General features: G+C 35.0%; 3 protein-coding genes across 3 annotated transcripts; 2 read left to right on the top strand and 1 right to left on the bottom strand.

Annotated features, from left to right (window-relative positions):
• Positions 1-1,778: 1,778 nt before the first annotated feature.
• Positions 1,779-3,378, top strand: LOC109013948 (24-methylenesterol C-methyltransferase 2-like). Its single transcript, XM_018996223.2, has one exon. The coding sequence runs from the start codon at positions 1,990-1,992 to the stop codon at positions 3,070-3,072; it is 1,083 nt and encodes a 360-aa protein (XP_018851768.1). The 5' UTR covers positions 1,779-1,989; the 3' UTR covers positions 3,073-3,378.
• A 1,652-nt stretch (positions 3,379-5,030) lies between these two features.
• LOC109013949 (thioredoxin-like protein CDSP32, chloroplastic) lies at positions 5,031-6,265 on the top strand. The gene has a single exon (XM_018996224.2). The coding sequence runs from the start codon at positions 5,175-5,177 to the stop codon at positions 6,063-6,065; it is 891 nt and encodes a 296-aa protein (XP_018851769.1). The 5' UTR covers positions 5,031-5,174; the 3' UTR covers positions 6,066-6,265.
• A 2,513-nt stretch (positions 6,266-8,778) lies between these two features.
• LOC109013950 (uncharacterized protein At1g76070-like) lies at positions 8,779-10,123 on the bottom strand. Its single transcript, XM_018996225.2, has one exon. The coding sequence runs from the start codon at positions 9,751-9,753 to the stop codon at positions 8,950-8,952; it is 804 nt and encodes a 267-aa protein (XP_018851770.1). The 5' UTR covers positions 9,754-10,123; the 3' UTR covers positions 8,779-8,949.
• Positions 10,124-11,714: the final 1,591 nt, after the last annotated feature.

Genomic DNA, 11,714 nt, shown 5'->3' with positions numbered 1-11,714 from the left:
TTTTAAAAAAAATTTTTGGAGGATGCCTGGCCCCCCTTGTACAACGAGTCGCCGTTGTGGTTCTCAAATGTGTTGGTTCTCTTTAGTCCCAATATTTAGACGGTAAAAAATGTAAGAATTGTCCTGATTTTGCTACGTGACATGCTCTAACATTGACGATGATAAACTCGATCGGACAAACAACAACCGTGGAAGCTCGTGGAATAACCAATGCAGGATTTCCCACTCAAAATAACTTCACTTTCCCTGTACTCTAATCTACAAAATAATGCGTGTTGTCTTTGATACGTTCATGAAACTAACCAACAAAAACGTACAAGTACATGCAGATCGATATAACGTTTGAAGTTCCTGCAATAGTTAACTGACAAAAGCATATGTATTTTTGTAATTATTTATTTTTTAAAATTCTTCTACTATTTTTTTATTATTTTTTATTTTTAAAATTTTTAATAATTAAGAAAGTGACTATTAGTAAAATTATATATTTTTAAAAAAATTTCTTGATGATTAAAGATGTTAAAAAAATACTTAAAATATATATATATATATATATATATATATATATATGAGTAATAAAGATGTGGTAAAAGGGTTCTAAGCTTATCATTTCTCTTTTTCTAAATATTTTGCAAACTAAAGCGAAGCAATACAAAAAAAAAAAAAATTGAATAAAAAAAAAGACAGAGAGACAATGAAAAGTTTAAAAAGGCCACAAAAATGTGTGAGCACGAAGGAAAGTGAAAAAAAAACATAAGATTATTGCAATGAATTAATAACATACATGTACACATGAACGTGCTCGCCAACGAAAATTGAAATATCACTCGTACGTGTTAATTCCTAGAAAACAATGCAAAGAGTAACAATTAGGGAAGCTTTTATATTTGAGGGAAAAGATTCGTCCGAAATAAAGAAAAATAATTCTCAAAAGTATGCATGCAGGCTGAACGTATTACAAGGCATTCTAAAGTCAGTGAGTTGAGATACAAATCTTAAGATTACAGTGTTAATTTTATCAAATTCAATGAATTTAAGAATATGGAATAGAGATTTAACATCTACTTTGTGATATTTCTTGTTAATTGATAAGGGTGTGTGGTATATGAGATTGTATATTGTTTAAAATTGAGAAGTTTTCGCTCTATATAATGGTTCCAACGTGACTCCCGTAAAAAAAAGCATTGTTTTCCATTAAAAAAAAACATTGTTTGTGTAACAATAAATTCTTATATATTTTCAGATATAAAAAACATCAATAAAAAAATACTTTCGAATTTTAGATTTTAAAATGTTTCATCTAATTATTATTTAATTATTATAATTTTTTCAAACTTCTAATCAAAATACATAAAAAATACAAATTTTTTAAATTTTAAAAAAAATAATTTTATAATTTTATAATATTTTTTTAAAATTTTTTTAAATCTAATAAAAAATCTTTACTCAAACGATTTAACTATTATTTACAAATATTCTGAAATAAATCTCCAAATGAGGCCTAAAATTCTTTACAACTGATTGATTGGAACATTTTACAATTTAAAGAAAGATAAAAGACAATTTATAAATACCACGTATTAAATAATACATAGAAACAGTATAAATATTAACGTTAAATACTGTAAATTTAATAATCTCTGTATTTGATCTGTTTCTTTTTTATTCCTGAAAACTAATTAAACCCGTTTCTCGGTGCCAACTGTCTCTGTCCCGAGCCGATTCCCACCCCTGAGCTCAAGAAAAATGTAGCCGACGAAAAAGCAAAAACCCAAAACAGAAGGGCCAAGATCCGATATTTGCCCAAGAGAAATGATAGCATTGCCCAAATCAATTCCGTGACCACGTGTTCAGCTCAGACGTTTGATCCACGCGCTTTGCGCGTGTAAGTATTTGTCCGGAAGACTTGTTGACTCAACATTTATCTTTGAACTCAAATAAAAGCGATCAAAACATTCATCTGAATCTCTCATCTCTGAATTCAATTCAATGGACTCTCTTGCTCTCTTCTGTACCGGGGCTCTGCTTGCCGGTGGCCTCATCTGGTTCGTTTGCATTCTGGGTCCCGCCGAACAGAAGGGAAAACGAGCAGTCGATCTATCGGGAGGTTCCATCTCTGCCGAAAATGTGCAAGATAACTACAAGCAATACTGGTCATTCTTCCGCCGCCCCAAAGAGATTGAAACCACCGAGAAAGTTCCTGACTTCGTCGACACTTTCTACAACCTGGTCACCGACATATACGAGTGGGGTTGGGGCCAGTCTTTCCACTTTTCCCCTTCAATCCCTGGGAAGTCCCACCGCGATGCGACTCGCCTTCACGAGGAGATGGCAGTCGATCTCATCGATGTCAAGCCAGGAGATCGAATTCTGGACGTCGGCTGCGGCGTCGGCGGGCCCATGCGTGCAATCGCCGCCCACTCCCGCGCCAAGGTCGTGGGTATAACGATCAACGATTACCAAGTGAATCGCGCTCGTTTGCATAACAAGAAGGCAGGCTTGGATTCGCTCTGCGAAGTCGTGTGTGGTAACTTCCTTAAGATGCAATTTCCGGACAACAGCTTCGACGGTGCTTACTCGATTGAAGCGACTTGTCACGCGCCGAAGCTGGAGGAGGTGTACGCCGAGATATTTAGGGTTTTGAAGCCTGGATCACTCTACGTGTCGTACGAGTGGGTAACGACGGACAAGTTCAGGGCCGAAAATCCGGAGCACGTGGAGATCATCCAGGGGATTGAGAGAGGGGACGCCTTACCGGGGCTCAGAAGCTACGCGGACATAGCCGAGACGGCGAGAAAGGTAGGGTTTGAGATCGTGAAGGAGAGTGATCTGTCTAAGCCGCCGGCCCAACCGTGGTGGACGAGGTTGAAGATGGGAAGGATCGCCTACTGGAGGAACCACATTGTGGTCACTGTACTCTCGGCCTTGGGGATAGCGCCCAAAGGCACGGTCGATGTGCACGAGATGCTGTTCGTGACTGCCGACTATTTGACCCGAGGGGGTGATTCCGGAATTTTTTCTCCGATGCACATGATCCTCTGCAGAAAGCCCGAGTCACCGGCATCGTCTTAATCAACGATCGACGATGTAACCACCTCATATTCCTCAGTTCCAGTACCGCCAATTCCCTTTCCAACCGCCTGTTGCTTTTAGTTTTGCTTAGGTCTTTTCCTAATTTTTTTTCACCCGATTTCAATTATTTTCGATCTTTGCATTTCTTTTTTGCCGAATTTTGTTTAATCTCGTGGTTGAATCCTGGTTTCTTACTCTGTGATAGTTCCTTTGTTTGAAGTTTTGAACTTTTTATAATATTTGGGCATCTTTGATCATTAGCAGTGTCTTTTCAATAAAAAGTTTAGGCTTTTTTAGCCTATGGAAGTGTAAAATGGAGCTGCCCTGATTATCTTTCCACTCGAAGTGTGAGGAATCTCTTCCTCGGATTGTCCGCCACGTTACATGGAAATCACAGACTCTTTCGGATATTTGTTTTTTTCCTTTCCTTGTTTGCTTTTGCTGGTTAATTAATAATAATAATAATAATAAAATGGAGGAAAAAGAGCGTCTGTCAAGGAGGACTTTATGCTTTCAGAGTCATTCATTAATGTGCGCGAGAAGAGGCGGACTTTGCTCAGATGGTGTAGACTGTAGTGTCGAGGAATGGCGTGGAGCGCACATGGATGGTAGAGATAGGAGACCCTTGCTATTTGCGTTTGAGTAATGTTTTTGGTGTTCTGCAATGGGCTTGACTCATGCACCTCTTCTGGCTGTCATGTTTTGCATTATTAATTGTCAGAACCCCGACCAGTTCTGCTCGACTTTTCTGTCTTGTTTTGATTTTTTTAACTACTACGGAAGAACCAGAAAGTGGAGGACATGTGGGGGCAATGTTTCCTTCCAAACTTTTGCTGTCTTTATTTCTTCCAATTGGTTAACACGAGTTTGAATGGACAAACTCGTTCGTGATCTGAATCCCTGGGTGTAACACGAGTTTGTATCGTTTTGATTTCTGTTTCAGAAACAGTTTCGAGATTACACAACTTTGTATCGTTAGATGCAGCAGGCTTGCCTTTTAGGAATCATTACTAAGATTATATACCATTACAGCTATAGGTAGCAGCCGAATTAACAGAGAGAGAGAGATTCCAAATCATAATGAGAGACACAGAGGTGTAATTGTAGGAATAAAGCTGCACGTGGCTTTGATCCTCCGTTTCAGTTCTCATCTTCAGTAGTTAAGCCTCCGGTTCGCTTTTACCTTGATTAGACCGAGATGTGCAAGGATGAGGAAGCTGTATGTATGTTCACGATGTTTGGCAATTAGAATCAAGACAACTAACTGCCTTTTGAACACATGAATATGAACCGTTAAACAACATTCCCCATAGAGCTCATAGGTAACAAGAAAAAAGAAATTAGTGCTCTGGTTTTCAAGAGCTGTTATTCCTAAATCTTTCTTGAAATCTTTTGGTGTTTGGTGTTCTCTGTCCTTTGCTTTTCCTCAACTTACAATTTTGTTGGCAACTTTTTAATTGCCTTTTATTATCGTTATTTTTGCCTTTTTGGTCATTGAAGAAATGCACAGCTTGAGCTTTCCACCAGAACCCAATGTTCCTATATATGGACATATTAACAAAGGGTCCATTTGATCTTCTCGGTCTTGCCTTATTGGGCTCCCTCGGCAAAACATTTGAACATGCACATTAACCCAATAAAAGGCTCCCCTAAGAAACAAAAGAATATGGTTAGTATTATGAATGAGTTGTTTCATGATAGGCTGTTTCCTGGGCTTTCACTGTCCAACAAAATCTACAGGTAACAGGCCTTTTATAACGCCATTAGATTTAGGTACGATCAAACACAGCCTTAGAATATGATATTTTTGTGGGGAGGGGAATATCCTAGAGCAAATGAAAAAGAACATGCTCTCTTCTTATTGTAGACTGCAGTGACAATAATAATATCTAGTAATGTCCCCAAATGGACTCGTACACGTGGACTACGTTGAACCACACAAACCGAGCAAGTGGATATGATTTTTGCTCAACGAGACTCCATGCCAAATCCATGTCTGTTTTGCACCCTCTCACTCTGCATCTCTCCATCTCTTGATCATCAGTCCCATCTCTGAAATCCCATCTCCAAACAGACCTGACGCTAGCCTCTCTCTGTTTTCCATGGCCGCAATTACAAGCTTCTTATTCAAACCGCTCTCTTCTTTCGCCACCATCCCTAAAATCAACTCTCTCTGCTTCCATAGTTCCTTTCTGCCCTTGGTGTCTGATCCCAAGCCTCTGCCAAGAAAACTTTTAACAAGCCGAACACACTTTGTCACAAAGGCAGCAGCCGCATCAGGTACTGAACAGGTTAAAGCTAAAGATAGAGTAAAGCAAGTACACAGCATAGAAGAATTCGATGAATCCCTCAGAATGGCCAAAAACAAGCTCGTAGTGGTAGAGTACGAGGACAGCCACAGTTACCGGAGCAGTAAAATCTACCCATTCATGGTGGACCTCAGCCGGACATGCAGCGACGTTGAATTCCTTCTGGTAATGGGTGATGAAACGGGGGAAACTAGGGAACTTTGCAAGAGAGAAAAAATTAAAAAAGTTCCGCACTTTAGCTTTTACAAGAACATGGAGAAAATCCACGAAGAGGATGGTATTCGTCCAGATGTGCTCATGGGAGATGTATTATACTATGGAGATAACCATTCTGCAGTGGAGCAACTGCATAGCAGGGAGGATGTGGAGAAATTGATTGAAGATCACAAGGTTGATCACAAGCTGATAGTACTTGATGTGGGGTTGAAGCATTGCGGGCCATGCGTGAAGGTGTATCCGACGGTGGTTAAGCTCTCGAGGCAAATGACGGAAACGGTGGTTTTTGCACGCATGAATGGAGATGAAAACGAGAGCTGCATGCAGTTCTTGAAGAAGATGGACGTGGTGCAGGTGCCCACATTTTTGTTCATCAGAGACGGTGAGATTTGCGGAAGGTACGTGGGTTCGGGTAAGGGGGAGCTTATTGGTGAGATCCTTCGATACCAAGGAGTTCGTGTAACATAGAATCAATTAATTCTGTCACGATGAATAGCGAAATTATCTCTTCCTACTCTTTTTATTTAGGATATATAGCTATATCTATATTATATCTATATATAGTCACTTAAAACCAAGTGAGGCAAAGTGGATTTGGTTGTGCAAATCTTGATGATTGTATTACTTTATAAATGAAATTGGATATGACTAAAGATTAAAATGAAAAACTCATGAAAGTTTTGTCTATAACGGTATAAATTATAATTGTTTGCATATATATAGGTTTTGTTTTTCATTTTAATAAATAATTTGTATAGTTTTAAACTTGGTTTGCAAAAAGTAGGCTATACTTAAAGAGAGCTCTAAATAGACAAGTCTTTGTAAAAAAATAGATTTTACTTAAAAAAAATTAAGAAAAAAAACTATTATTTATTAATAAAAATTTATTTTTTTACAAATAACTTGTATATAACTTGTTTATTTAAAATTTGTAACTAGCATTTCTCTAGTTGAGTGGTTTGGATTTAGAGATGAGTTGAGATGGGTTAAGATGGTTTATGCATGAATAGTAGAATAAAAGTTAAATTATTTATTATATTTTATGTAGAAATTTAGAAAAATTGTTTTGAAATTTGAAAAAGTTGAATTGTTTATTATATTTTGTGTTAAAATTTTAAAAAATTATAATGATGAGATGAGATGAGTTGAGTTGAAGTGGGTTGAGATGAATTACGAATACAAACGAAATCTATTTTAAAAAAATTGTACTTTTTTTAAGGTTTACGATGAGCTCTATTTTTCTTAATAAACGGTGTGGAGCCTGCGACTTCATTTTCTAGATTGCAGTTAAAAACTTCAAAGAATTAAATTTATATTTTAGCATTCACGCTTGTGGTTCAACCGGGGTTTTTGTTAAGGTCCGCTTGGTAATATACCGGTTTTCAATAACGTAAATTCACACTTTGATATGGGTTGATGTGTTTCATTAAATTATAAATTTATTTTTATTATAAAAAAGATACAAAATTATGTGATTTAATTTTATAATTTATCATATAAAATTGCTTTAACACTTCTGAATAACCGAACGCAGTCCGATGCCAAATTGACAATTTATTAGAGCAGTCCAAGGAGAAAAGAGAAATAGCAATTTGTTTTGTCCCACGTTTTTTTAATTATTTCGAGCGGTCTCCTTGTTTTATTTCTTGGTTTTAATCTTAATTAATGCAAATGAATCATTTTTTCAGTCCTTATCAGATAGTAGTTTAAGATCGGGAGGAATTGTTGTCACGATTGGGAATAAGATTATCGATTTAGTCCCTTTTAGATTCAGATCAGTTGATTTTAAATAATTCTATTTTTTCAAATCTCAAAATAATAATAATATTAAAAAATAATATTTTATCTAACTTTTAATTTTTATCTCGACTCACTATTCAACCATCATCTTATACAAACATGAAAAGAATAATCAATTATGGGCATGAATTTGAGCAAAAGAAATTAGATTCTCACGCAATGTATCCAAAACCCTTTCATATCAATCTCTATGCCCATATATAATCCAACGGCCGGTGTTAGTTTTCATTATTTTAGTTTACTCTATTGTATAGAAGTTGTAAATTGTAATTAGTCAACATTGGCATTGCGTGCCGCTACGCAAAACCTTTTCTAGCCTTAGCTTTCTATAAACATTTATTTATTTCATTTTTGTTTTTTTTTTTTTAATTTTCCAATTTGTCTTTTAACTGGCACCAGAGACAGATTCAAGAGTGTTGTCGCGTTTGCTAGCAATTAAATTCCCTATGCAAAAGCAAAAACTTGGGACTTCACAAAAAGATCCGATGAAAATATAAAAAAAGAACCTTGGTCGTAGTAGAAATCAGGCGTTTTATATTCTTAATTTAATAAAGAAACTGATAAATAATTATATCGAATAATAAAAAGACCCACTCTAAATATTAAAAAATGAGTAATATTACGTGTATTTATAATTTTATTTACAATACTCATTTTGTTAATTTTTGCTACAACACCTCCAAGGGTACCCGATCGACCATCCAATTAATTTGTGGTGTGACGGGCCACCTTTAAGAGTGGTTCTGATCACCACTCTATGTTAGTGACTATATTTTACTTTATTTTTTAACATTTAAAATATAAATCATTAATATATTCTAAATAAAAATATATAATGAGACTGATGAGTCAAATTTAATTTGTTCGAAAGTGTAAAACTAAAACTATATTTTACACCACATCTGGATCATAGATATTGCTGTCAAAAGACAAATGGATCAGATCAAGAAGACCACCAATTTAAAATCATCCCTATATATGAAAATTATACATGCGATGGTTCACTATGGAGGTTACATTGATCTTATGTTTTCTAATTTTCCCTTGTCACAATGTTGGTTTGGAATTTACCTAATTAATTCATAGCTTTTATATATCCGCTCAAAGTATGTATATATATATATACTAATTAAGTCATATTGTTAGATCAAAATATATACGTATAAAATAAATATATTCTCGTCATAAATAATTATTTTTATCTTAAATAACGGATCATAAATGTCTATTTTTTTTTGTAGTAACTTGACAATGGTTAGCTTGTTCTTCTTCTTTTTTATTTTATCTTTTGAAATTTATGGTAAGCAGCTTGTTAAATAGACCCAGATTTATAGTACGTACTAGATATCAAAGCAAGTCCCAGAAGCAAAAAGTAAAGAATAACGGCCGGCGTAGAAATATTTGAAAGTATATTTGTTTGAACATTCATCTATATACATGATGCATGAATTAATGAGGATGCACATGATCAAGCCCGTTACAGTTTCCTTCAGATCTCATTCATATATTTGAATCGAACCAAGAATCTATGTAAAACAAGAAAAAAATAATATCAATTTGCCCTGACCAAACTTAATTCGAGAGGTATAGGTGGAGCCATGGTTCTTCTCTTCCACAGGTTAATTTCTTTTCTTGGCTGCAAAGGCACTCCTCCACCTACCATCATTATAGGTGCAGAGAAAGGAATTATGACCTGATCTTCTTCTTCCTCCTGATCTTCTTCTTGCTCTCTTTCTTCATCCGAGTAATAGTTCCGGTGATCAACCTTGTCTATCGGCATAATCTGAGCCGTCCATTCAAAATCAGGCAACGAATCACGTCTACTCGAGAACCTCTTCATTTGACTCAAAGAAGGCGCTCTATCGTGAGCAGGCTTCTGATCAGCAGCAGAAGCATCCGAGTTCCTACCGGTTTTTGCACTGGTACTAAAGATCCTCCGAATCGCCGAGGCATGTTTCTTTAGGTCACGAGGAGAAGACGACGACACGGCTGCCTTCAGTTGATGATCTCTAGGGAGCGAGGCAATTAGCTTAGCTTTCTTGATGGTTTTCTTGTGCTTGATTTGGCCCATGCACGAGACTTTCGGTGAAGTGGGTTCTTGTGTTTCAAACGTCGTCGTTTCTCCATTCTTGGGCTTCCTTCGAGCTTCATGAGGAATTATTGATATGATAGGACCCGAGAATCCTCTGCCGGCATGATGATGAGCAGCTTTAAGCTTGCTTGTATATATCTCCGATAATCTGATCTTATCTCTACTTGGGCTGAATGGAGGGTTTTGGAAGGAGACTACTACAGCTGAAGCTGCTCTCGGTAGAAATTTCAAGATCTTGTTCTTTGGTTTAGCCTGTTTCTCCATGGTGTAGAACTTGATCAATTTCTTCCTCAATGATAAGTTCTTTATATATGCAATAAGGGTGATTTGAGGTTCTATATTGTTGACGTTGTCAAGAAGAGAAAGAGAAAGAGAGAGAGAAGATCGAAGAGATCAGGAGAAGAGAGATGCAGGCGTCAAAGAAGATGTTGTGACCGACTGAGCAAGCTTTCTCCACCCACCAGAATTAAATAGCACAGCTAGCCCATGTTGATGCATGCATGTATATACACGTACGCTTCTTGCACGCTACCAAATTCAATTCTGTCTGCATCCAGTGTTTTAACCCACAGTCTAATTATAAGCAATATCGACTGGCCGTACGTAGAAACCTTCCTTAATTTCTTTTACCTTTTTCCTTTTTGGGAGCTATATATATTAATATGATCATTTTAAAATGGTATGCATGCGAGTAATCCTATTCATCATCTTAATTTTTATCATCTTTTTATCATTCTATGATGTAGTATTAGGTGATTAGAAATTATTTATTACATTTTACTTGTAAACCTATCATTTAATGTCATATTATGAGATGATGGGAGATGAGATGATGAATCTCTATACTGTCTTTAAATGAAATGACGCGTAAATAAAGCTTCTTAAACCAGGTTGGAAGTTGAGTTCCAATTGATCTACATGCATGCTGATATTGTGTCAATATTGTTTCTTGGTGGCCCATCTTTTTTCTACACAAATCGCATGATAGATTAATTACTGGATGCCACTGTGACATAAAAGAGGATATATAGGTGAGGCATATGTAATATGATTAATTATAGATAGACCGAATGATGCGTAACTCTTGAGTAATCTTTTTAAAAAATAATAAATTTTATTATTAAAAAATTAATTATTTTTAATAAGTTTCGTATTTATTTATTTTTTATTTTTAAAGAAGATTGCGCGGTGAATGCTAGCTGCTGCTAGATTGTTTTTTTGACTTTTCATATTAATTAAGATCGCCATTCATGATCACCGACCCCATGAATTCCTTTCCCAGCTAATTAAGAAAAAAAAAATTCTATTCATAAATTTTATACACTATACATTATTTTTTTTATAATTTTTTTAATTTTTTTTTTTATCAAATATGTGGTATATAAATAATGAATAGAATAATTAAATTATTTTAAAAAGAATAAAATCAAAAAAAATTTTAAAAATAAAACAAAAATTATGATACGTAGAATTATAAATAGTAATACTCAAAAAGATAATAATCATGAATAAGTCCACCATGTATATCTCTTGAGATGCATGAGTTTTTGGACCAATAATAGTATTCATCTCGTTGTCACCATTGTCGGAATCCGTGTTCATATGGCGTGGAAATTATAAACGGTCAATGTTTTGGACTTTTTGATATATAATATGAATCAACTACGGCTAGCTAGCTGTATTTCTCTTACTTAATGAAGATTACTAATACGTTTTGGACTGCTCAAATTTGATTTTCGATGAAGTCAAACAAGTCAGGCATACCACATGAGGCGCGCACACACACACTTATAAATATATGACGATTACTATATCTACAAATAAATTATATAAAAATAATCATATAAATTAATGTAGTTTCATCTTATTTGTTAGATTTATTTTATAATAAAAATAATTTTATAATTTAACGAATCACATCAAGTCATATTAATTTATAAGATTATTTTTATATAATCATTTTATGGTTAAAGTATATATATATATATATATATATATGCAGGGCTTTAAATCAGGCATGAAAATTGTGCTATATATATATATAACAGTGGTAGATATGCCGGCAGAGAAACTACCATGAAAAAGGCAACAAGGAAAAAACAGAGCAAAATTCTTAATAACATTTTTAAAATGTTATTCGTTAATTAATTATATTACATGATGGAGACACGTTTTTTAATTATATAAACATAAATTATTTTAAAAAACGAGATCATGTTCGACAA

Source organism: Juglans regia, chromosome 8 (genome assembly GCF_001411555.2).
Source record: "Juglans regia cultivar Chandler chromosome 8, Walnut 2.0, whole genome shotgun sequence".
Classification (NCBI taxonomy): Eukaryota; Viridiplantae; Streptophyta; class Magnoliopsida; order Fagales; family Juglandaceae; genus Juglans; species Juglans regia.
The sequence above is the reverse complement of the archived record's forward strand: the minus strand, read 5'-3'. Positions and strand labels throughout refer to the sequence as shown.